Consider the following 26,405-nt stretch of genomic DNA (forward strand, 5'->3'; position numbering starts at 1 on the left):
GGGCGGAAATGCAGACAGACTTGTCTTGCTCTCTTGGAGGGGGAACAGCACCCACACAACAATGAGTGTTTTGTCTTATCCTCTGCCAGGCCAGGGTTGTCATAGACACAGGACCTACGTCAGAGTCATTTATTAATCAATGTGGCCGTTTTGGTCATTGACACAAAGTAATTTTTTATTTCGTCTGAATCAAACACTCTTCTGTTAGACATAGATCTCTAGATGTGCCTCGCCTGCCGTGAACCAGTCAAGAAAAGACAGCGTTGTCTGAAAGAAAGCATGATAGAGGAGATTGTGTCTGGGGCAGGCAGAGTTTATAGGTAAAATGGGTCTCAAAGAATTGCCTGTATAGCTCTAGAATCGATTAAATGGAGGCGATATGAATAAAGTGAATGTGGCTCTAGATAATTGGACAAGGTCTGAAAGGGGCCCGGAACAGTCTGAATAGATGGATTTTATTTTTCCATGCAAAAACCAGCTGCAAGCTCTGAACTAGGCTTTGATAATGCAACTAGTTTTGAAGTGCTGCTGATTTTTTAAACATGTGGCAGGTTAATAGAGTGAGTACGGACATACAAAATAACTTGCATTTTATGTCAAAACTGAATTAAAGCATGTATATAGGCTGAAAGCACATCCTTTTTTTCAGCCTTAATTGAAATTACATAGCTTATCAAACACATGCTTGTTAAATCATTACAGCTCATTTATAATTTACATGCAGAGAGACCCATTCAAGCAGAGCTACAACTTTTTATATTTGTGCTCAGCTACTTAAAGTGTTACTGTGTAGTGTGGGAAGAACGCAAAATGCATGTACGTGTTCGTGCACAGCATGGTGCCTTGCAGTTCGGCTCTAAATGAGCTATAAAAAAAACAAACAAATGCACAGGCCTCCCATAGGAAGCCAAACACCGCTCAGCTTAGTAGAGAATGCTTCTGAACATGGTTCGTTTCACTCTTCGCTCTGTGAGTGGGGTTTGTTGAACATGTGGGCAACTTTGTTCACTGACCTAAATGCATGAATTCTCTTTATATAAAAAAAATGCCACTTTTTATTCACCCCCACAGAGGGGGTATAACAATGCATGCATGGAAGCTGAAGACAGAAGACGCAGGTTCTCAGAAAACACTAATAAGTTTAATTCTTACTCAAAAAAGCAAGCAAACACATCTCAACATAACAGACTGGACAAAGAGTGAAGGCAAGGGTGAGGCTTAAATAACAAACTGAAACAAGCAAATAAATGACACACAGCTGAAACCAATGAACTAATGACGGTAACCATGGAAACTCAGACATGAACAAAACAGGGAAACTGATCAAAAACAAACTTAACTCTGACAGGGGGCTGTTTATTATGACATTTTGCTCTTTCTTGTTATGTGAAATGCTGATAAGACAAATTTACCCACATTAAGTCAAATTCAGACAAACCTAATTATTTTTCTTCCTGTGTGCATGCTCTGATTTTGAGTGTTTGTGTTTGATGTTCATAAGCACTGGCTGAGGGACAGCAAGAGATGATTGGTTGTTTTTATATGTAATTGTGTGTGTGTGTGTATGTGTGTGTGTGTGTGTGTGTGTGCTTGAAAACAGAGAGAAAGTGAGCACTGAAGTATTCAGCACTTAAATTGTCTGCTTATTTCCAGTGACTGCATCATTTACAAAGTAACTGGGAGCATAAGAAAGAGAAGAAAAGGGCAAAAGAGAAATATGGCTGAAATGGTAATCCAAGGGAGGAATATTATTTGAAAGGGACAAGGAGCTAGTTGAAATGCATCACCAGAAAGTGATTTACGTATATGTCAGTGTTCATATATAATTCTAATAAAAGCCAATCTTATCCAGCTGGAAGGGTAGATGGTATATTGGCACAAAAATATTGGGATCACAAATGGAAAAGGAAATGGGAAGACAAAATAAATGAATAAATGTAAACAAATTAGAAGACAAGTGAAGAAAGGAAAATGACTGGAAGTGGTGACAGTGATAAATGTCTGTCATATATTTACAACATTGATGAGATACTCACCTCAAGAAAAGTAAACATAATATAAGACAATATTAGAAATGTGATAGCAATAACAACATTTTGTCTTCAAAGAATAATAGGAGGATGACTTTGAAAGAGGAAAAATACACTAAAAGATTGGTGGAGTAAAAATGTGGTTTAGCATTTACCTGTTCATTAGGGACCATGAGACAGAGGAAAAATATGAGATGTGGAATTTAGAGAGAGGATGAAGCAGCATAAATTATTTCAGAAGCAAAATACTGCATAGAATTTAATGGTCTGTATTTAGACCATTAAAAGAGAGAGAATTTGAACCACAGACAGTCATGTTATCCCTGGAAATGTCTAAATGCATTTTATCAACGAGGTGACGCATAACATTTAATTTTCTTTATTCAGACAACAATGAAAAACACACTCAATACAAGAGTATATTTCTCATCAAACCAAACACCAACGCTCTGTTAAACCTCAGGGTCGAGAACATTAATTCTTGTCCATTAAAATGATTTTATTGGAGATGACTGCTTAGTACACAATTTTATAGACAGATGAGATGTGCAGCTAGCACTGTCAGAGTTATGAGGGGTAGTAGGGTTTCATTCGCATGTTGCAGGTGCAGATGTACAACTCCAAACGCACCACCATCCTGCTGCTGAATTTGACTCCATCTTTCATGATTAACAAAAGGTAAATAAAGCTAATTCATTCTCCACTTTCTGTAGGCATTCAAGTCAATTCATCCATCTTCTTTGCAACTTATGAATTACAGTACCGTCATTCATGACATCAGACACAAAGAAAGGCAAAGGATATTGAATATCGTGGCATGTCACTCAAAATACACCAAAATAAGATGATCAGAGATTTTTTATGTCAGATAGAAAACCCCATAATTATAAGGATGAATGCCTTAGTCAAACTTCCACTATGTGCCCTTGTCCTTGCATCCCAGTCATACTTTGTCTATAATGCAATCAGCCTTAAGACTAAATTATGCTTGTATGCATTTATAAATACCAGTAAGCGTTGATGGTTTTTTTTTTTGTATTGCATATACATTCAAGAGTTCTGTTACTTCAATGCATTAGGTCTCTCTCTCTCTCTCTCTCTCTCTCTCTCTCTCTCTCTCTCTCTCTCTCTCTCTCTCTCTCTCTCTCTCTCTCTCTCTCTCTCTCTCTCTCTCTCTCTCTCTCTCTCTCTCTCTCTCTCTCTCTCTCTCTCTCTCTCTCTCTCTCTCTCTCTCTCTCTCTCTCTCTCTCTCTCTCTCTCTCTAGTGCATCTTTATCACATTCACAAGCCACTGGCTCTGTTCAGTGCACAAACACTGAATATAATAAGGACATAAATCAGTATAGGCATTTATGCATTAATGGTTCACAGATTACAGTAAATGCACTGGTGAACATCCAAGAGGATGGGAGCCAAAAGAGAGAAGAGAGGAAGCGCACAGGAATAATACAGGAAAATGGGGATAAGGGTAAAACAAGGTGCGTTCCCCTCTCTGCTCATCCATGCATCCCTGTCACACTTACCCCTCATCTCTGCTTCTCCCTCTCTTTGCTCCTGGTTGTTCATGCTAAAAGGCTGCAGTGTGTGGGTGTGTGTTGAGAGGCTGGTCACATCCCTGCGTCTCCTGCCATTTTCACTCCCGTTGCTGAATTACCCCTGATTACCTTTAGCTAATTATCATTAGATCTTAGAGAGTGAAATACACACATCCACACGCACACACATATTACTATTCAGCTCTGCAGAGCCACTGGCAGTTAAAGATCTGAGACATCACTGGACTGCAAAAAAAAAAAAAAAGAAAGAGAGAGAACGGTACCTAGGCACATCTCATCAAGGTGTTTGTACTCCACTGTCAAAACATCTCTGTGTAGCAATTATATATTTTTTTCCTTTCTTCACTGAATAGTAGGTAATTACAACGAGTAGACTGAGCAATGAATTAGTCCGCTTTCTGAAAAGAAGTTTTAAAGCGTCATTAGCCGAAGACAGATCTGTCGTTTCATGAATGTGACGATTGTAGAATATTCTAGAGAGCACTTCCAATTCTAGAACTCCGAGTCGCATTGACGAAACCATTTTAAAACAAAACTGCGCTGTGGACAATCACTACAACACTGTAGCCTGTAGGCCTAGAGAACTAGTTTCAGAGGCATGTGCTGATATGGGAACTGAAAAATATCCTGACACACAAGTATGCCCTCCGGCCAATGCTCTGCTATTATGGCGTCTATCTTCGTATCCCCAATGTAAGCCACATACACACATACAGACACTCACTGTTCAGTAAAATACCACAATTCCTGAGGGCCCTACTGTGTACCAATCATGTCATATTAACTGAGTTTACTGCTCTTATGTGCAAGGGACCAGACAGTAACACAAAACTCTCCAGTTGTTTACATTGTTAGCCAGCCAATACAACAACGTTGTTCATCAGTGCTTGTTGTGAATTAATAATGAACTGTATTTGCTGGGGGGTAATTATTTCATGATGTACTTGAGTAATATTTTATGACAAAGCTGTGTGAGGAATGAGATAGACCATTAAGATTTCATGCTCCTTCATGATCCTAAGACAAAGCCCAGTGAGTCTCAGTGTGTCTGTCTTTGTGCCGGTGCTGTGAATATGTGTTGTTGTGGATACTAGGCCTGACAGTCATTTCTGCCACCAAATTTGATTCCAATAGGTTCATCAATCTTCCTTCTTTCCTTTACTCCTCCATCTGCCCCTCTCTCTCTTTTCCATTCTCTCTCCCTCGCTCAGCAAATGAGAAATTGAAAGGCAGAGATGGGTAGGTTACGTGCACAGGATGGCAAAAATGTTTGACATGGGCTCATACACATATGCATGCACACAAACACATATACACAGACACACTCACCCTCAAACATGCAAGGACATACAAATCAAAGCACAGATGTATCTCCACCATTCTAATAACTTTAAGAATAGAGGACATTGGTACCATCAGCAATATTAACAGCCCCGGAGCATTGGAACTGCACCACCCTACTCCAGCTGAACATTATTACTGTCCATTTTCAGCATTTACTCAAGTACGTCTGGGGATGGAGGTCAGTGCGAGCATGACAGCAGCACTGATATAACCTCTTATCATCTCCCATCATAATCTCTTTCCTAATGTGACTGCCCCATTATACCGTACGAGAGACAGAGTGGCAGAGTGAGAAAGGTGAAGAGAGAAGGGCAGCGGGCTGTGTATTTGTCTGGTTTTATACCCGCTAGACATTTTCAGACATCTGACTGAATAGACCTTATTTTTTTCACCATCTACGAGCATTGATTGGCGGAAATTCCCCAGTACGTTTATTGATTTTAATTAGCCATCTTTGTCCTTATTACTCCTCCTCTGCTCAACTCCCTTTACGTTAGCTGTGTGCCTTGGAAATGCTCCCTGTCTCCTCTCACACGTGGTACTATGGGCCTCCGCTGATCCATCTTCGCCAGGCTGCTACGTCCGCATGGTGCATTATATTTCTGCAATAATGTTTCTGATAACTCCCAATCTCTGACTGGACCATGAAAAAGCAATTAGACTGGGAGTCAGTGGGACCCAGAGGAGACTTTAAACATCACAAACACAAATCAACCACGTCAGGCCTGGGAATTTAAACAGATTCAGCACACTACGACACAAAGAGAGTTAACAGTTGCTGGTTCAAAAGGCTTAGTCCCAAAGCAGCAGTTCTTGTAAACATAAACAACAAACACTCACAGCGGAAATCTAAACATATGAAAATACATTATGCATAATCTAGAGTCATCTAAAAAAAATTAATTAGTCTCCAAAATCCCTTTACCTAATTCAGAAGATTGCTTCGAAAAAGACACCCATCATTTGTTGCCCTTCCTCAGTCTTGTCAACAGTGTGACCCAGTTTGCAACAATACGTGTGTGCCTTGATTTTTTGCGTTTTTGGTCCTGGCTATGGCTTAGAGCAGCCTGTAAAAGAGATTTTCCACTTAATTCTGCACACTGAACTTGACTTCACCATTTTCAGAGTTGATATTCTTTGAAATAGTTCTTTTTAGGTCAAGCCAAGTTTAAAGAGAAAATGACCTACTGTGAATATTAAAGTCTTTCCTGTCCTGGCACTCTAATTCACTGAAAATGTTTTCTTCACAGGTAGCACGGTGTCAAAGATGAGGGGTTACAACATCTATTCTCATTCAAGAAAACACAATCAACATGATGTCAACTTTGATGGACACACTGCAACTTGAATACACATCATCGGCTCGGATATTCTCTCGCTGCACGGAAGTGAACATTTTGGCTGCTTCTATTGATTGACACTGGAAAAAATTCCCAGGGTTTTTCTGGTTGACGTTATGCTTATTTCAGTGCCTACAATTTATAGGAATCCAACAATAAAGGGCTGCAATTTTCGTTGGTCACTGAAGTCAAAGGACATAGAGGATCAAGAAGAAAGACCTTGAGCTCTATCAATTTCCTATCTTGAATCAAGAGGACGAGTGACACTGCTCAAACACTGACTGCTCAGACCTACCAGCCAAAGGACAATGTGGGATACCCGCTAGATGGTAAGAACAGTTGTTTTTGTAAAAAAATAGCCAACTTAAAAATTATTAGATTTTAGGAATTCTTGAATGCCTACATCCTGTCCTAATACAATAGGAAATGTGTAAAGAGCTGTGTGGCTGGAAAAAAATATATATATATATATATTTGTGCAGCACAAATATATCTTTCTGTATTGTCACCAGAATTGAAGTAGAAACTAAAAAGAAAGGAAATAAAGACTCAAGAGAAGGATCAAAAAAGCAGATTTAGGCAGAGTGAAAATGCAGGATTGACACAGGAGGATCAGCAGGATATACAGAAAAAAAAAACAAAAAAAAACAGTATGATTAAAGAAGTGTATAAGAAGAGATTATGAGAGATTAGAGATGCACAGTGGGCGGATACAGAGATGGCCGAGATGAAAACCTTCTTCAGAGCAGAGAAACGTTTGAGTGAAGGATAGAGAAACAGACGAGAGATGCAGAACAGAGGGAAGGTAAACCTGGTAAAGGTAACCTGCCTACATACAAATGTTTCAAACAGTGCAGCAAGTTGGAGACAGAGTTTCTCGTGGTCACTCTGCCATCTAAAGGCAAACTTACAAGTTGTTTTACACATCAACTTCTCAGGGCTTAAAAACGAAAAGAAAATAAATAAATAGTTTTATCAGTATTTTAATGTTTTTGTTCACGTGTTCCCTCTGCAACATTAATGTTCCGAAAACAGTTTAATTAGAAAAATCAAAAAAGCCTATACTTTCGCAACACTTAATCTTTTTCGGCAACACTTGATCCATTAAAGGAGAACTCCGGTCAATTTTAACATTGAGCTAATTTTTTTGTACATTTGGAGTGCTGTCAATACAGAGAACAACGACAAAAATCGGTGTTGCCTACACCGAGTTATTCTATTTTTAAAATTTGCACCCTGTTGACTTCAATGGGGCAAGTACTAAACCTGCTTTTAGCCTCTTAACATCCTTGATGTGTCATTACAAGTGCACAGAAAATGTGAGTGATTCCTTCTGAGTGAACACGAGTGAGTCTGACTGCAGTAGATGTGAAAGAAATGTATAAAAATGATGTTATTTAAGCCAGCGCAAATACCTTTGTTTACATCCTGTTTTTCGGTTGAAGTCCAAAGTAGTCGATTGCCGAGTTCACGCGCGTGATCATAGGTATTAAACCTATGCGTGTGAACTCTGCAATCGACTACTTTGGACTTCAACCGAAAAACAGGATGTAAACAAAGGTATTTGCGCTGGCTTAAATAACATCATTTTTATACATTTCTTTCACATCTACTGCAGTCAGACTCACTCGTGTTCACTCAGAAGGAATCACTCACATTTTCTGTGCACTTGTAATGACACATCAAGGATGTTAAGAGGCTAAAAGCAGGTTTAGTACTTGCCCCATTGAAGTCAACAGGGTGCAAATTTTAAAAATAGAATAACTCGGTGTAGGCAACACCGATTTTTGTCGTTGTTCTCTGTATTGACAGCACTCCAAATGTACAAAAAAATTAGCTCAATGTTAAAATTGACCGGAGTTCTCCTTTAATACTAACACTTTATCTTCTATTCTATATCTATTATCTTAAAAAAAACAAATATTTTTTTTAAAAAGTACACGTACTGCGTTAGATTAAACTGGGAAGGGTCATAGCAATTGCATATGTTGTCCTATTGTTAGTTTAACTGCTTCTATTGTTCTCACTTGTAAGTCGCTTTGGATAAAAGTGTCTGCTAAATGAATAAATGTAAATGTAATAATAATAATAATAATAATAATAATAATAAGTACACCGTTTTCTTTACTCAAAAAACACAAAGCAAGCGTTAGTCTGGTATTTGCCTTCTAGTCATAGCTAATACAGCATCGTTTATAACATTTATACATTTTGAACAAATGTAAACGACAGGAAAAACTGTCAGTTAAACGGTGTAATACAATTAAAGTCTGCATGGTTAAAAACACATACACCTACAAAATTGTGTTTTTGAGAGTAAAAAAAGAAAAGTCACGTATAAGTTGCATTTTATTATTACATTCAGAAATAATGTAAAATACATGCAAATAAAGCGAAATGTTTACAAACATTATAAACACTACAAACATAACTATAGGCTATTCCCCTCACTCCACAACAAATCCTTTAATTTTTACGGTATTCAGAATAGAACAAAAATGAAAAATATAAGTAGCTATATAACGTCAAACTAAAACAAATTCATTTAAAACAACTGAACGAAACCCGAATTGGGCTCATGCCTACCTCTCTCATTCAGCACAAATCCAAATGTTTCCATATTCGCAATGTATTTGGATGATAAACTATTATTTATTATGTAAACTATAGACTTTGTACTTCACTCACTTTCCAATATCAACGTTAAACATTATCCTGCATGTGCAAAAATGTGCTTGGCATAACAACAGCACACTGGAGCGGTGCTCACATTTGTTTGGTGACAACAAGGTGTAGGCCTACCTAAGTACAGTTTTCTTTCCGTGAACTTGTTTGTGGAGCACGTCACAAAAATTGACCAAAAATCTGTCTTTTCTTTCTGTTAATTATTTAAGTGAAACATTTTTTTGTGTATAGGCCAATTTATTCCTTTTATATATATTTTTTATTCTGTTTTATTCCGTTCACAGAAGCGCTGCTGGTCTGTGATGTGAAGATATTTGAATCCATGTACTGTTGTTTATGCTGTTTGCGCATGCAAAACTAAACCCCTGGGAAACAAATTTCTATATTTTTAATGGGTCATAGACCATTCTAATTTAATTTAATTCTAATTTAACATAATCTTGTTGGTTAATGGTTAATGATCGGTTGGCTGGCATCAATTGTTGGTCAGGGAAAAAAAACCTGAAATTAACATCCCTAGGTTCTACAGTATCCTGCAATTTTCACTGGTTTCAAAAGCATACCACGCTGCATATTACCTCTAATGCCAGTGCATTGCCATTGCGACTTACCACTGAGGGGTGAGCGCGGACATTTCACTGACGTTGGATGCATCAATGTCACATTTGCATAGGCCCTACTATTTTAATTCATGATTGGTTGACTTCTAAATTTAAATATTAAACGATAAAATAACAGAGTGGTGAAGTTATGACATAAGAACCCAGAAGTCTAATTCGTACACTGCAAAAATAAAAAATAAACATAACTGCTTTAAAATTTGCATTGTAATTTACATCATAGAACAAAACGTAAAAGTATAGTCAAGTTATGCTTACCAAAGGCTTTACCCCATAGGAAAAGCTTGAAGAAACCAGCAGCGAATTTGTCTTCCGGGTTCTGACGTCATACTTGCACCATTCTATTAACCAGTTAATCTCAATTTCAAATAAGCGTTTCTGTTCAGAACTATATTTTTTCTCAAGTTTCCTCAAGCTTCCACCCCTCTTTGTGAGAATATACTGTCAGGGCTGAGAGACAGCTGATTTTTTATTTCTAAAAATACCCAAATGTACACACACTGGGAGAGCCATTAAATATGACATTTAAATTGCTCCCATTTTCATGTAGCCCGCCTCATTTAAAAAGAGAGACAGACTTGAAAAGGAGACAGTCAAAGTGCCAACAATGATATCTGATTATAAAAAATACCATATTTTTTGCTAATTGTTTCCTTAGAATGTTATAAATGTTGTCTGTAATCATAACAAACAAGATGAAAATGTTTCCAATAAAATGGAATAATTTCCAAGACAAACTAGCTTCCAATACTAGCTAAGCTCTATTGATCAGTTTAGCATGGGTACTAGCACAGTTTAAGGGTTTGTTTTGCATGTAGTTGCTGCTTAAGGTAACAACGTTCGTAACCAAGAGACAGCCAACCATTTCCCATCTGGCCTGGCCTGCAACAAAAACAACCTTGAGTCCAATCCCATAGGATGGAAGACAGCAAAAAGAATGAGGCCCCAGCAGAGAGTGATGCACACCGAACCTTCACACACAAATACTCAAGTTAAAAAAAAAGAAAAAAAGAAGTGCATTTTGGATTAATGACAAATGAGTATGTTAATGTCTCAAAATTGAGAACAAATGCACATTTTAGTGAAGAAAGAATATTTCTTAAATTCCTTTACAAAGAGAAAATGTAACAAGTTGGAAATTCTCAATGATGCTTTCAAGACTAATCACAAATCATCTCTTGCAATTTTGATAAAACATCATCCTTGCTGTCCAGACAGATAACATTATTTTGGTGGCACATAAACAAAACTTGGTGCCAAAAAACTGGATGTACAAGATCAATGAATGTAAATATATTTAGTGTAAACGCAGCACTGGCCCGAAATTAACATGATTTTACTGTGCAGGGGCCATTCTTATTGATGAACCCTGAAGCAAAAACATATTGACGATTTAAAAAATATATCTGGCTGTTTTTTTGTCACAATAATGCTGAATGTATATACTTTTTTACTTTGATACATTTTAGACCTAAAGGGACAGTTTAATTATTATTAAAAAAAATATTTCCAGCTAAATTGCAAATATTTTTTGCCTTCCTTCCTCTATTTAACATTGATAAGAGTCACAGACAAGGCTTGCAGAGAATACATACACAGGAAATTCACAATCCCTGGCCATCTAGTCAATGACTGGTTAAACAGAGTGAAATCTCTGTTGGGTATTCCATGTAGTCTCTCTGAATAATTCATGCTATTTTGAAAACAATAACAACCAAGAAACAGCATCCATTATGCATGTCAATTTGTTGTAAACGTCTGTGGTTTTCATCTAAATCTCAATTGCAAATCAGACTGAAAATGAGAGCTCTATCTGACCCTTCTGTGAACTTTCAAAACATTTGAGCTAAAATTAAACTAGTGATTTATTCAAACACTGTTCCCTGTAACATTTGAATTCAAATATGACTTAAGGTCAATCCAGGAATAAAACTGTAATTGTTTTTCCAGGAATTCAAATGTCAATCATATTTTAATACAAGTTCAGAACGACCACCTCACACCTAGAATTTTCAGTGTAAAATGTGGTAATGTAAAAGTTACATTCAACTCTTTCCACACTCATTTAGTTGCTCAACCTCGATCCATTTACCTTTTTCTTGCAGTCCTTTTTTATTCTAATGGTTCTGTCTAATGCTTCCTATCTGTCAGTCGCACTGCTAAGGTTATCTAGAAAGCCTTTCAGCTTGACTGATTTTCTTTGCACTTGCTTACTAACCTCTTACCACCTTGCAATGTTTTTCACATTTAAGCAGAAGTCCTGTAAAAGTCAGACAGCATACTATGTAACACAAGTGGACTTATAATTGCATTATACTCTAAACCAAATGTAAACTTTTTTTATTTTATTTTTTACTTTTCAATATTTCCCACAGGGCTTGTGATTGGAAGCAAAGGACAAGAAAGACCTGCGCTTACCCAACTACAGTGACTGACCAATAATATTGACTTGAGACATTGGGTTAAACTAAGTCTGCAGAGAGAGTGGGGTACATTGCCTGGAATTATGGCCACAGAGAGCCTTGTTGAACTCCGCGATTGGTTGTTCCTACTTCTTCTATGCCTGACATTATTGGTTGAAGTTCTCGAGTTTGCAGCAGCAACTGCTGCCGCCGCAGAGGCAGCTCTCGGGGAGGCGGAGCTTCAGGGAGACGTGCCATGCCCCTCAGCTTGCAGGTGTGATGATGGCTTCATTTACTGCAATGACCGTGGCTTGAGCATCATTCCTCCATTACCATTAACAGCAGCTGTGCTCTATCTGCAAAACAACCGGATAGACAATGCTGGGCTACCAACATCTTTAGAGCGACGACTGACTGTGAGAGTAGTTTACCTTTATGATAATGAACTTGATGATTTTCCAACACATCTGCCTCCATCACTACGGGAACTTCACCTACAGGACAATAACATACGAACTTTACCGCGTTCCGCTCTTGCACGGCTCCCCTTGCTGGAGAAGCTTCACATGGATGACAATTCAGTTTCAACCGTAAGTATAGAGGACAAAGCATTCGCCAACAATCCGAGGTTGCGTCTTCTTTTTTTGTCACGCAACCACCTCTCAAGTATACCATCAGGACTGCCTGCATCACTTGAGGAACTCAGACTAGACGACAATCGGATTTCAACTATTCCAACGCATGCATTTCGAGGTCTCTCCTCTCTAAGACGTCTCTTCCTCGATGGAAATCTGCTGGCAAATCAACGAATCGCAGATGACACATTTTCACGGCTGTCTAATCTCACAGAGCTTTCTCTGGTTCGTAACTCGCTCCAGGCACCACCATTAAACCTTCCTAGTATGCATCTCCTTCGGCTCTATCTACAGGACAATGCAATAGCCCACATGCCACGGGGCTCCCTGGACGGCATGCGAAGACTACAGAAACTGGACCTATCTGGTAACAACTTAACGACTCTTCCGAGGGGTTTATTCAAGGATCTAGACAGCCTTTCACAATTACTCGTCCGAGGAAATCCCTGGTACTGTGGCTGTAACCTCCGCTGGCTTCATGACTGGTTGCATGAGCGAGGTTCATCAGTGACTGTGAGAGGTTTAACTTGCCATGGACCAGAGAGACTAAGAGGCATGGTACTAAGGGACCTTACCAGTCAATTAGAAGACTGTGAGATCAGTGTAGATACTGCAGGAGGAATGGTTGGAAATGAAGGAGCAAAAAAAGAGAAAGGTTATTTTCCAACACAGCCCCCAGTTACAACAACCCCTCCACTTCCACAAGGTTCCCTCTTTACCCTCCGATCCAGACGACCAGGACACAAGTATTCTGATATGGGCCAGGACAGTCTTGGAGGCGGAAATGGGGTTACTGGTAAATCGTTACTAATCAGTGTAAAACCTCTCACACCAGAGACAGTCCACATTACTTGGCAGGCTGCACAGCCAGTTCCCTCCTTCAGACTTTCCTGGTTGCGACTAGGCAACAGTCCTGCAATGGGGTCAATCACAGAAACACTTGTGCCAGGGGATCGCCGTGAGTATTTACTTACGCAACTACAACCCCAGTCAAGTTATATCATCTGCTTGGTGCCTCTCTCTGGAAACGATGGTAAAAGAACCTCTTTCACGGCAACTGGGGGGTTAAACATAAACACAAACTCAGAGCATGAGCCTCCTGCTTGTGCCAAAACAGAGACGGATCCCCTAGAGCAGCCTATTTCAGACCAGGACAGCGATCGGGGAACTGACCAACTGTCAGCACTACCACTTGCTGGAATTATTGGAGGTGCAACAGCATTGGTGTCTTTGTTCTTAATTTTTGGCATCTTCTGCTGGTATGGACACCGTGCAGGGTACCTTGCACCAGGTGATCACTCTATATACGGTAGAGATGTAGTTGGATCAAGAGGTGCCAGCAAACATTACGATGACTATGTTGAGTCTGGAACCATAAAAGACACGTCAATCTTAGAAATCAGGGCTCACGGCTTTCAAATGACACCAATGTCTGCCCAACAGCCTTTGCAGCCTAAGGCAAAAGTTGAGGATATGACATACATCCATACTATCTTTCCCTCTAATAATGCAACTCTATATAGGAGCACCCTGAACCACACAGGAAATCCAGGCTATGGAACAAATCGAGGATACAGAGAAGGGGGAATACCAGACATAGATTATTCATACACGTGATAGCCTTTTTTATAACCCACTGCCTATTCTGTTCCTTTCTTTAGGTAAAGCAGTTGGGTGAGGGTTTCTTTTCCCTAGGTTCTAAAGTAGGGGTGTGCCGATTCTAAGGGGACCATTTTACCCCATTCATCAGACACAAAATGTTATTACTGGGTAGATGATAGATTTCAATTAGATTTGAAATCAAAATATTTATATTTAAAATGGCAGTTTTCATTTACCATTGGAGAATTGGTGTAACATCATGACGTTTAAAACAAAAATCAGGATTCCGTTAATTGAATTGCATCTTTTAAGACATTACTAGAAAGAAAGAAAATTATTCACTGTTCAAAATCAGGAGTTAAAGGAGTTAGTTCACCCAAAAATGAAAATTCTGTCATTAATTACTCAACCCCATGTCGTTCCAAACCCGCAAGACCTTCGTGCATCTTCGGAACACAAATTAAGATATTTTCGATGAAATCCGATGGCTCAGGAGGGGCTCCATGGACAGCTATTTAATTAACACTTTGAAGGCCCAGAAAGGCAGGAAAGACATCATTAAAATAGTCCATGTGACTACAGTGGTTCAACCTTGATTTTATGAAGGGACGAGAATACTTTTTGTGCGTCAAAAAATAAATAAAAATAACGACTATATTCAACAATTTCTTCTCTTCCGTATCAGTCTCCGTGGTGCTCTAGACGCATGTGTGTGTGGTGATGACGCAGGAGCTGGCATTCTGACATATGACCCAGAAACGCAGGGTTGTGTTTACAAGTAGAGGAAGACGCATGCTCAGATCATCAGTGCCAAGCGATGCCTACTGAACAGGAGAGTGTGTGCTGCATCGATTGTGATATTGTCATGCCACATCTTGAAAGTTTGGATAGTTCAGATGATGAGACAACACATGTATCTCGCTGTCTAACAGAGGATTCCAGGTTTCCACACGCATGCGTCGTGGTGCTCTTGTGAACGCACGTTGGAGACTTATACTGAAGAGAAGAGATTGTTGAATGAAGTCGTTATTTTGTTTTTTGGCGCACAAAAAGTATTCTCGTTGTTTCATAAAATTATGGTTGAACCACTGTAGTCACATGGAGTATTTTAACAAATTTTTTAATACCTTTCTGGGCCTTCAAAGTGTTAATTAAATAGCAGTCAATGGATGCGAAACATTAACATGGTTACATAAAAATGTTCAGAGTGGAACACCTCGTGAAATGTGAATAAAGCAGGTTTTCATTCGGCACACCCCTATTCCAAAGTACCCTTTGTGCCTACTTTAGTCTGTTTTCAAAACATTGTTCTTAATGGGCAAAAAGCCCTCTGGAACATGCTTAAAATACCTATAATAGTCAGAAAGTGCCAGGGATACCACTCTTGGTGTTGATGTTATCCAATATTCAGATGATAATTGAAGCTGTTTGTTCATCTTAGTACCAATGATTATCAGTGTCCTAAAACTAGCTCATATTAAGGGTTAGCATGATGATGATGATGATGATGATGATGATGTTGAGATCTGGGAACAGGTTCATTTAGATATAGTTTTGCTACCTGGACTTTACTGTGTATATATGCACTGGGGGAAACTGATGCCTTTCCATTCTGGGGATACTGACGACAAAAAACAAACAAAAAAACAAAAACAAAAAAAACCCCATCTTTTTGGGGGGTGTTATTCAAATTCTGATTCTCCGTTCTCTCTCCCTCCTTTTATGGGCTTTTCCTTTATTCTCTCTATTTCTTTTGCACGCAGCACGAGGACTTTGTTCCCAACCCAGGGAGCTGACAGTGGTGATAATAGTTTTGACAATGAAAGACCTCAAATTGCTTCTGGGTTTCTTTTCTTTTAATGAGAGTGAGAAAAGTGTGGTAGAAGGAGACAAAAGGAAAGAGAAGGAAAGAGATGAAAGCACAGAAAAAAGGTTTCATGTTCACAAAAGAAAATTTGTCTAAAAAAAAAATAAGACACTGAAAAAGTGGATATCTTATGTCTGAGAACGTGAAAAAATAACATTTTCTATTCACCACATGGAGGTTTCAAGAACAGTCAAATCAAATTTACAAAGCTCAGTAGTTTCACCTGCTCAACAAAAGACAACCACATTTAAATTATGATGGAAGATATGACTTTAAAATCTGAGGAAATTTAATCTAAATAGAAAGAGGCATGACAATCATGAAAGGGGTCAACCCTAATTGATGAATGAACCCAAACTGACAGGCTGACATAGATAACACAGTCAATTTAGCATGTAAAAAAAAAAAAAAAAAAAATTGTAACTAAAGGGCAGGCCTTGTTGATACAGAACATACTAGAGAATGTTGTGGAGGCTAAAAGTAGATGACAAATGATCAGACAACATTTACACGTCAGCTCATTACAATCTTTGTGTGTTTAACGCTGAGGTGCAGGAAAAACAGAAATCAGGGATTAATAAAATATGTAACACTGTGAACCTCTGCATCTCGTGTGTGGGCTAAGAAGGAAGAGAGAGAACAAAGGTCTTTAACTGATTAAAGACAATCCACTTTTTTCCCACAGTTTGACTTTGTGTGACTTAAACGCAGCATTATCCGGGAGAGTAGAAAGGTAGGAACACTAAAAGGATATCCGTACCGGATCTGCAATTTTCCAGCCTTTTCTGATGCATTTTAAATGTGAACTATTCAAACAAGTAGTACATGTAAATCACTTCTTTCTCTCGTTATAGATATGGAATACCATCATGATGAATAGTAAATAAAGCTTGTTATCTTTTTCATTTATATATGTATCATTAAAAGTTGTGATGAAACACTTTGTTGATGTGTATGTAGTTAATAGAAATAAATGATCTATATATGATCTATCATAATACATGATCTATCCAAGCAAAAAATGTTTGCCCTGTCCTTTAAAATAATAATGAATGCACCCATCTATTCTCACCCAATCTTTCATGTGTGGGGCATAACCCCCTTTGTCAGTTCCCTAAGGGCCTTGAACAGTTTAGAGAAAATCTCCATGGTGACATTGATAGGCATAAATGGCACAAGCTCATCCGCTGGAAGAGTGAATAAAGAAAACTGGATAGTGTCTGTTTAAGCGCAAACATGCCTCCAATCTGGATAGTGTGGTAATGCCTGTGTAAGCAATGCAGAGATCAATATAATCGGGGGGAAGCGCAGTATACAGTATCCAAGAAAGAATGGCCTTTAAACACAAGCTCTTCAATAGCTTAATGTGTACGTAAAATAACTGCCATGTCCTCAGTGTGGCTTCTCAGACAGCGTCAAGTTCAATTAGTTATTTGCACCTGTTCCCCAACCCATTTCTCAAATGAATGTAATACTAGATAATTGGAAAACAGCACCTTCTTCCATAGCGATTTACAATTCACAGCAACATCAAATTATTGAGTGTTATTAAGCATATGACTGCCAAAGACAGTTGTAGACACTGACATATGGAAGAAGGCACAGATGCATATGGCATCCATAACGAACCTTAAAGTAGCTTTTGCTGCTCAAATCACCAGTTAAAAGGCCAACTTGACAATACCCAACAATTAACTTGAGAGTTTGACAAGTACCAATTACTGGTAAATCAAACACCCAAGAAGCTACACCTATAGGGGCTTCACAGTGCCTCTCACATTGCACCTAGCGCAACCAAACTGAGAATTACAATTACTGCAAGCAATTGCACCAATCCAAACAGCAGCAGAAACTCTCAGATGTCGTCCCTGATGAACCACATGCCTCTTTTCCCTGCATTTACCACATTGGGTCAATTAAGCTAATTAGACTAGAGAGGAGACCAACAAATTCACATTCCTTCATTGGAGCTAAAGTGTCGATTGATTGTGAGAGAATGGGATAAGGTGGGAGGCTTTTAACGAGGCCTGAAATAATTGCTATGAGGCTGCCATTCTGCAAACGTGCTCAGATCTTTTTTTTTAAATCCTAAATCATTCATTCATAAATCATTCATTTAAAATCCTAAATCATTCATTCATAAATCATTCATTTAAAATCCTAAATCATTCATTCATAAATCATTCATTTAAAATCCTAAATCATATCATTAAAGGTTCAGTAACTGAAAGATGATTCCAAAGCCTCAGGCATCAAACAGAATTCTATCACGGCACTACGTTTGGGAATTTCCGGACGCTCCAAAATATCTAAACAGTTTTACTCTCATTCAGTTCATATTCATTGTTCACATAAATGCTTAAATCTTTTTTTCTTCTACCAAATTGCCACCGTTTTCAACAAAACAAACTAAATTGGCTAAAATGCTGCATAAAAGAAAAGCTATTGCACTAAAATGAAATATTCTAAGCGACACAGACAGAATGAATTTATTAGGGTTGTGTGTGACAACAATTTCCCTCCAACAAGCTTGGTTTCCAATTAGCAACAATGTGGCATATGCTGAGAGATGTGAGATTTCTCAGTGTGAACTCATTTTAAATTCGCCTACGCTGGTGAGAGGGGTCTGAACCACCAGCTAAGGAGGCTGAGCTTCATTTGCAACAGATAACAGATTTAATGGCTTATGCTCTTTGACAAATAAGCTGCATTTTCAGACCTATTTAGAGATGTCTACACATTTTGCATACGCCTGTGTGGCGCTATCCACACTCCCTGCCAAAGCTGTGTGAATATCACAAGCTTTCTGTGAAAGGAAGACATATCAGTGTGAATTATGCATTCCGTCTTACCCGGCAGTGAAGTCTAAAACTGCGCAGGGAGAAATGCAGCATTACTCCCTTCATTCTTATCCTCTGTCATGCCTCTCTACTATCTGTGGGGCTATTTTTCTGGCTGAGGGTAAAGATAGAGTTCTGTACAACGCATCTTGAGGCTTTCTAGATTATTCTGCTGTCAGTCAAAAGTAGAAATTTAAAAAACACAAGTAGCCTTCAGCTCACAGCGCCCTCCCGTTTCTTTTGCTGCTTTTCATAATACAGAAATGCAATCAAATCCATCTCATTTCTTTCTCTTTTTTTCTATTTTTGTTAATCTACACAGCATGGCGTCACTCTTATCTGGGATCGTTTCTGTATCTGTGTCTGGAATATCACTCATCTGACTCAGAATACTGACACTTGTCCTTAATTCCCAGCAGAATATGAACAAACATGGAGGGCAAAAGCAATTTCTTCCATGAGCAAACAAGCAAACACATTCTTTTTCACGGTTATGAAAAAATATATATATTTTCGTTTACTTTTCAGTCATTTAACCGACAAGGGCATGTGTTTTTTTCTCACAAACTCAATCACAATACACTATTCACAATGTAATGCATCTTAATAAACCAATACAGGACAGTATATCCTCTCCCACTAACTAGATGGATGGGTGGATTGACAGAGCGATGGATGGCTAGTGGCGTAAAAAGGATGTTTATCCCTCCCTCCACCCCTGCTCTCGGAAGGACAGTTCTTAAGTGCTTGTGGATTTTATGTTTACGGTGTTTTATAGGGCAGATCCAGGAGCCAAGAGCTGTAAAATGTTGTGAGAGGGAGGAGAGAGAGGACAGGGGGTGGAGGCAATGTTATTGTAAATCCAATCTTTATTGAGAACAACAGACAAACAGTCCTCCCCACTCCAGCCCAGCTCTCCATCACTCTCCCTATTGACTGATGAGTTCTCAAAGTTTCAAAGACTGTGCGTTCGTACGTTTTTGCTCAGTTCAACTGTTGTTTAAATCTCACTTTCATAACAGTCTAGCACAAACACGAGAGAACTACGACCCTCAACATGGTTTAATTCAGCCCACAGGTCAATTATCCTGAAATTGTTTCGTAATTCGATACGGCTCAGTAGCACCTAATGAGTCTCCCCAAGCATTTAACATCAGGGTTGCCAGATTGCCATCCACACCAAAACATTTAATCAGAGCTTTAAACCTGGACAATTTGTCAACATTCAGCCCAATATTTAACTCAGTATGCCCAGCAACCATGAGCATGTTCTCTCTCTCTCTCACTTTCCATTGCGAAAGGTGCTATGAAACATCTAACTGCATGTTGGAGATTATCGACCTCCAGAGCTAGGCTATTTTCTGTTCAAAGGAATGTCGCTGCTTGGTGCTACTTCCATCTTCCACCAACCCTGATCCTGTAGTACCTCCAACACTCTGCACAATTTGGATGTCTCCCTAATCAAACACAACTGATTCAATTCATCTGCTCTTTAGTAAAGACTCCAAGACCAAAAATGGTTACTACATTAAACGTTACATGAACAAATTCAAAAACAAAATCAAGTAATGAACTGAGTGGCCCAATCAGTCACAGATACACTTCAGAAATTTGTGCATCATGTACTAGAATAAGTACATTAAATTCTCTCAGCTTTAAGAATACAAGAACAAATCGAGAACAACACTGTATCTCAAAGGCAATTTTATTCATGTACGTGGGCCATGTGCCAAAAATCTTGCCCACCCCTGGTCTAGCAGCCTCCACAGATGAAAAGCTAAAGATAAACGGATTAGAAATAATCACTGCACTGTAACATTTGCTTGGTGACTATTTTAAAGGCATGATCACTTAATAGTATAATCTCACTATTACCTCACTATAATAATAGAGGTAAGAGTGGATTTCTTTGAACAGTACAAGCATATTTTTTCACATTAATGTGCTACTGAACTGGACAGTCTAAACTTGCTCTTCTAATCCACTTTATCTTGCAATGTTGAAGTAAGCTATTTTCTGTGAATCAGTGAGACTTCCTACACATTAGGCATTATAGGTAAAGAAGAATACCAAAGTGCAGTGACCGATACAAGCTTCAAGCAGTGTGTTTATAAATTATAATGACAATACATTGAAACAATATGGTAAGAAATACCAGTTTGCAATATCAAGCACCATAACAAGTGGTTTTCTCCAGCCAAAAATTAACTAGAAGTAATAAAGTGCTCATCATCTGAATCTACTTTTTTTTCTTCTTCTTTTTTATGGTTGATGTCACCAAGCCCTTTTATTTTTCAACCTATCATACAGCAACAACTTTTCAAGATCCAGCCAAATCCCAATAGGTAAAATCAAACCATTTCATTCGTAAATGTCACAATAAGTCGCAAATGCCATTTCAAGTTGACTTCCAAAAACACCAATCAGGTTATATTATACCTGAAAAATCTGCTACATGCTATAAAAACATACTAGATACAACAAGTGCGTGCTTTCACTCAATTGGGTACTTTGGTGAGTGAGATGCATACTTAGCAGTCCTGAGAACTTCATTCCAACCTCCAAATGAATGACCACTGGACAGTCTGTTAATCCTCACGCTTTTACACCGAGACCTACGGCCAGCCGATCAATGCGTCAACTGGGAGAGATGAATCAATGCCCTGTCAGACAAACTCCTCTCTCTCTCTCTTCAAGCTCACTCTTAGTCCTTTGCCTTTTCAGCTTCTTTTTCTCCTCGCCCACTTCCTTTCTTTCTACCCATGCATACCTGTTTAAATGAGCTCCATTAGGCCATCTAGCAGCAAGTGTAAGTCCTATCTGGCAATATGATTGCTAAAACATTAACCAATCATTGCTTTGCTTTATGGCAGCTTAGAGGTGATGATGGAGAAATAATAAACCTGAGCACTCTACTAACCCTGTATGAATATGCTAATGTCAATATGCTAAATATCTGGAATATGCTGACTCTAATAGCTGTAGATTAATTATGAAATTGTTTCGTTTCCTGACCTACAATGGACCCTATTCAGGTTAGACGGCATATTTATTTGAGCACAAATGAAAACAAGGCTGTGAGGGATAGATGTACAGTCCTTATATCTTAGTTCCACCTAATTTTACAGTCAATCTTTCGTAACGATGTACTTCAGTTTTGAACAACTGACACCAAGGTACACATTACAACAGTACAACCCACTGTAAATCTGTCCCTCACAACCTTGTTTCCTTTGTGCAAAATTAAATATGGCTACTCTGACTAAAGTTTGGAGGTAGAGCTTTACTTATGTAACCAATGGTGTTTTTCATGGCCGTAGAATACGCAAGGGCCATAAATTCGTCCCCCACAATTTTTTCCAGGCAAGCGTCTTCACATAGAAGTTTTAATGGGCCAATGTGAATAAATCTAGATTAAATTCAGAGTCAAGATAGTCTATGCATGACCAGATGTTTTATTCTTATCTAAAATGTGGTGATGTAAACATTATGGAGGGCTAAACACTCTTGTGTAATGTATGTTTCATTCATACTGGAAGCCGGCTCTCTCACAGAAAGCCCAAAACTGACTCGTAGAATTAATAACTTGTGGCGTTCCAGGAAATCATTTATATTAAAAAAAAAATCTGAGATCTTTTTTTTTTTTACATTGTATAAAATCGATGATGACTTAATGCACAAGTGTTTGTAGTATACAAACCAATCATAAATTTGTCATTTGTAAAATATAGAAAACAAATATTATAGAATAGAAATAACTGGTTAATGCTCAGCAGTGTATTTGATTTCTTAGCCAATTAATAGCAAGAGATAAGAAAAAATAAAACCTGTCAATTAGACAATTGTCAGGAAAAAACCTGGTAATAAACTTGGCATTTCTGTTTCCCTCACTTCTGAAAGGATGGCTACGCCCTTGGTGTTTTTAGTCTGTCATCATAGTGCTTGACTTGTCTCTTTTGCTATTTAAAGGATGCAAATGTGAAAAGCTTGAAAGCTCCTGGAAGTCACTTAACTGCCAAGAACACACAAGCAAATGCAGATGAATGTTCCAAAACTCTCAGAGGTGTGTCTACAAAGGGACTGACTGGATCCCAGAGACAGACAAGTACGCTCTACCTCCACATGAGCTCTACTGACGAGGACCGCTGACAATTACTGTTCAACTTTATTAAAATAGTACTGGAAAAAGAGTAAAACGGCTGAAAAGAGGGTTTTTGTTGTTGTCCTCTATAAAACTATTGAATGCATTTGCTCTCTAACTCAAATGGACATTTAATGCTGCTAACTGAGAAAGGCAAAGGCTCACTGCCTTAATATCGCAGAGTTCATTTCAGACAAAACAGGGCCACAAATATTCAAGCTCAACTATGCCAAATCTTCCTGCAGATTGTATATTTTCAAAAACAATGAAATAAAAATGGCCTAGAAAAAAAACTTTTAACAATAAACTGCTGAATCTGTTTTAAGTTTATAATGTACGGCCAGGCACACACGGTTTTGTCAGACAAACACAAGCAGGTAAATGTAGACTTTGATTTTTCCTGTACTTCGACTCTCACCTGCGTTGGCAATCGAGTCGATCTCCAGTTTTGTGATGTCGCCACTGAAGAGGGATATTTTCTTATTCAACTCTTCATTGACTTGGTACTGAGGTTTACAAGAGGAGCCACCTAAGAAGAAGCAAACAGTGATGTTCACATATGTTTTACACAAAACAACCCCAATGTGGTCTACATCCAATAAAACAATATATTCATACCTTCAAACACTTTCTGGACTACAAACAGATCAAACTGTACTCGGATCAAAACAAAGAGATTCACTTTTGCTATAATTATTATACATGATGAGTGTTTTGTTCACCTGATGGACTCCAGACAGGAATCTTCTCCAGAGGAATGAAGTCAACCCTGTACATTTCCCTCCTCTTCTCCTTATCCATGGAGCAAAGCGTATCTACCAAAAAGAAATAATTTAAACCAAATCATACCAAAATAAAGGAAAAACAAAAATGCAAAGTTTTTATTTTATTCAGAAATTCATCTACATTATTAATAACTAGATGAGTAAAGTTTGTAAACAAGCTGTGATGTTGGCACGAGAAAGCCTTCTGATAGATAGATAGATAGATAGATAGATAGATAGATAGATACATTTCTTATATTTCTTTCTGGTTCCCTGTTAATGAAGGTTAACAGAGACGGGTGGACGGGTGTCTACTCTAGGGAAAGACTCACTCTTTGCCTCTTTCCAGTCACTGTTCTCCGAGTCCAGGTTCAGGCCGGGCCGCGCGCTCATAGCGTGCAGCGTGCTCGTGCGCAGAGACGCCAGCAACGCAGCCGAGACCCCCACGGCTCCTAGGACAACCATGCCGGAGCGAAGTGGCTTAACGGCCCCTCCACTCTGCCAGTGGAGAGACTTTGAGGCTGAGGAAACCTTCTCCCACCTGCCTGCTTTACGTAAGACCCCCCGGGAGGCCAGCGCTTTGATACTCGCAGACCCTCTGCCTTCGCTGCAGAGGGCATGAAAGGAGCGATGTGCAAGTCTGCTGATGAAATTGAGATGACTCGGCCATCTGTTTTCAGTGCTGGATATGAACCCAACACTTTTAGAGAGTGAAACACGAGCAGCAAGTTTTGACATCTGAAACACCATGGTCTGGTGACTCTGGTCTGTCTTGACAGTTGACAGCTGGCAAATTTAATGTTTAAAGCCCGAATGACTCCCGTCTGCTCCTCGATTTTATCCTTGTTTCGATTTGAAGACAGTTGTAAGAAAGAGTTTATAAAGTAAGAAGTGAAATTGAAAGTCAACTGTCTGGTACAATAAAAGCAAATGGGACTATACCAATAGGTAGGGGTCCATGAGTTAATTCAAGCGCTTCTCGGTATTTGGATTGTCCCGGATCAACATCATTTATCCTTTACTGATCTCTAGCGGCAAGACGCTGTAAGCGCACTGTTTAGTCTAGAATAGATGGTCCGCTGTTTAGTCTAGAATAGATGGTCCGCTGTTTAGTCTAGAATAGATGGTCCGCTGTTTAGTCTAGAATGGTCCGGTTTCAAAATCGGGATTTTAGATTCAACTTTATATGAATTAGGACATACATCACCGGTCAAAGGTTTGGAAACTTCAAAAGTTTTTGAAATAAGTCTCTTATGCTCGTCAAGCCTGCATAAAAAATACAGGAAAAAAAAGAAGAAAACTATTGTGAAATATTATTACAATTTAAATAATGGTTTTCTATTTTAATATACTTTAAAATATAATTTATTATATTTTTAAAACCTGAATTTTCAGCATAATTAGTGTCACATGATCCTTCAGAAATCATTTATTCAGCAAGGATGCGTTAAATTGATAAAAAGTGAAAAGTAAAGATTTATATTGTTAGAAAATATTTCTATTTTGAATAAATGCTGAATGTTAACATGCTGATTTGATACTCAGTTATGATCAATGTTGGAAACAGTTGTGCTGCTTTATTTTTATTTATTTTTTCGAACCTGTGATAATCAATAAAAGTATTCATTTCTTTCAAAAAAATTCTCCAAACTTTTGAACGGTAGGGTATATTGTTACAGAAGATTTATATTTTAAATAAACACTGTTCTTTTTAACTTTTTATTCATCAAAGAATCCTGAAAAAAAGTATCACAGGTTTTTTAATAAAAAATATTAAGTCAAGTCAAGTCAAGTATATTTGTATAGTGCTTTTCACAATACAGATTGTATCAAAGCAGCTTCACAATATTAAATTAAAATAATACAACAAGGTTTGTTTCTAGTGGAATTTATTGATTGATAAAATTAAATTAAATTAAATATCCCCAAAATATCCCCATTTTGAAGCACACAACTGAATTTTATTAAGAAGCACACAACTGTTTCCGACATTGATAATAAATCAGCATATTAGAATGATTTAAGAAGGATCATGTGACACTGAAAACTGGAGTAATGGCTGATGAAAAGTCAGCTTTACATCACAGAAATAAATTATTATTTAAAGTATTTTCAAATAGAAAACCATTATTTTAAATTGTAATTATATTTCACAAAATTACAGTTTTTTCTTTATTTATGATCAAATAAATGCAGGCTTGATTAGCATAATCAAATGGGACTATACCAATATATAGGGGTCCATGAGTTAATACAAGAGACTTCTTTTAAAACCATGAAAAATAGTAATGTTTCCAAACTTCTGACCGTACTGTATGTGTGTGTGTGTGTGTGTGTGTGTGTGTGTGTGTGTGTGTGAGCATATATATATAACAATATATATATATATATATATATATATATATATATAACAATATAGCAAATATATAAAGTACAAATATTGGATGCACTCTCTCAATTAATATGAGGTCATAAAAAACAGATTTATTTGAAGTGGAACTATAGCATTGAAATGTCATTTTAACATACCCCATTTTACACATCTTTTTTCAATGTGGGCCAAATTAAAAACTCAAAAA

The 26,405-nt window shown here is 38.1% G+C and overlaps 2 protein-coding genes across 2 annotated transcripts in view; one reads left to right on the forward strand and one right to left on the reverse strand.

The window, feature by feature from the left end:
• The window catches only part of macrod1 (mono-ADP ribosylhydrolase 1), a 59,828-nt gene extending 35,004 nt beyond the window's left edge, over nucleotides 1-24,824 (reverse strand). The window contains exons 1-3 of the mRNA XM_079892928.1: nucleotides 24,159-24,824; nucleotides 23,785-23,877; nucleotides 23,481-23,591 (exon numbers count right to left, since the gene is read on the reverse strand). Of these exons, the coding sequence (XP_079749054.1) occupies nucleotides 23,481-23,591; nucleotides 23,785-23,877; nucleotides 24,159-24,576 (622 nt within the window). The 5' untranslated portion in view covers nucleotides 24,577-24,824. The remainder of the gene's footprint in view (nucleotides 1-23,480; nucleotides 23,592-23,784; nucleotides 23,878-24,158) is intronic.
• flrt1b (fibronectin leucine rich transmembrane protein 1b) lies at nucleotides 6,521-17,054 on the forward strand. Its single transcript, XM_079892927.1, has 2 exons — nucleotides 6,521-6,599; nucleotides 11,951-17,054. Exon 2 carries the CDS (start codon nucleotides 12,082-12,084, stop codon nucleotides 14,227-14,229), a length of 2,148 nt encoding a protein of 715 aa, XP_079749053.1. The 5' UTR covers nucleotides 6,521-6,599; nucleotides 11,951-12,081; the 3' UTR covers nucleotides 14,230-17,054.
• Nucleotides 24,825-26,405: the final 1,581 nt, after the last annotated feature.

This window comes from Squalius cephalus, assembly GCF_949319135.1.
Source record: "Squalius cephalus genome assembly, chromosome: 14".
Classification (NCBI taxonomy): domain Eukaryota; kingdom Metazoa; phylum Chordata; class Actinopteri; order Cypriniformes; family Leuciscidae; genus Squalius; species Squalius cephalus.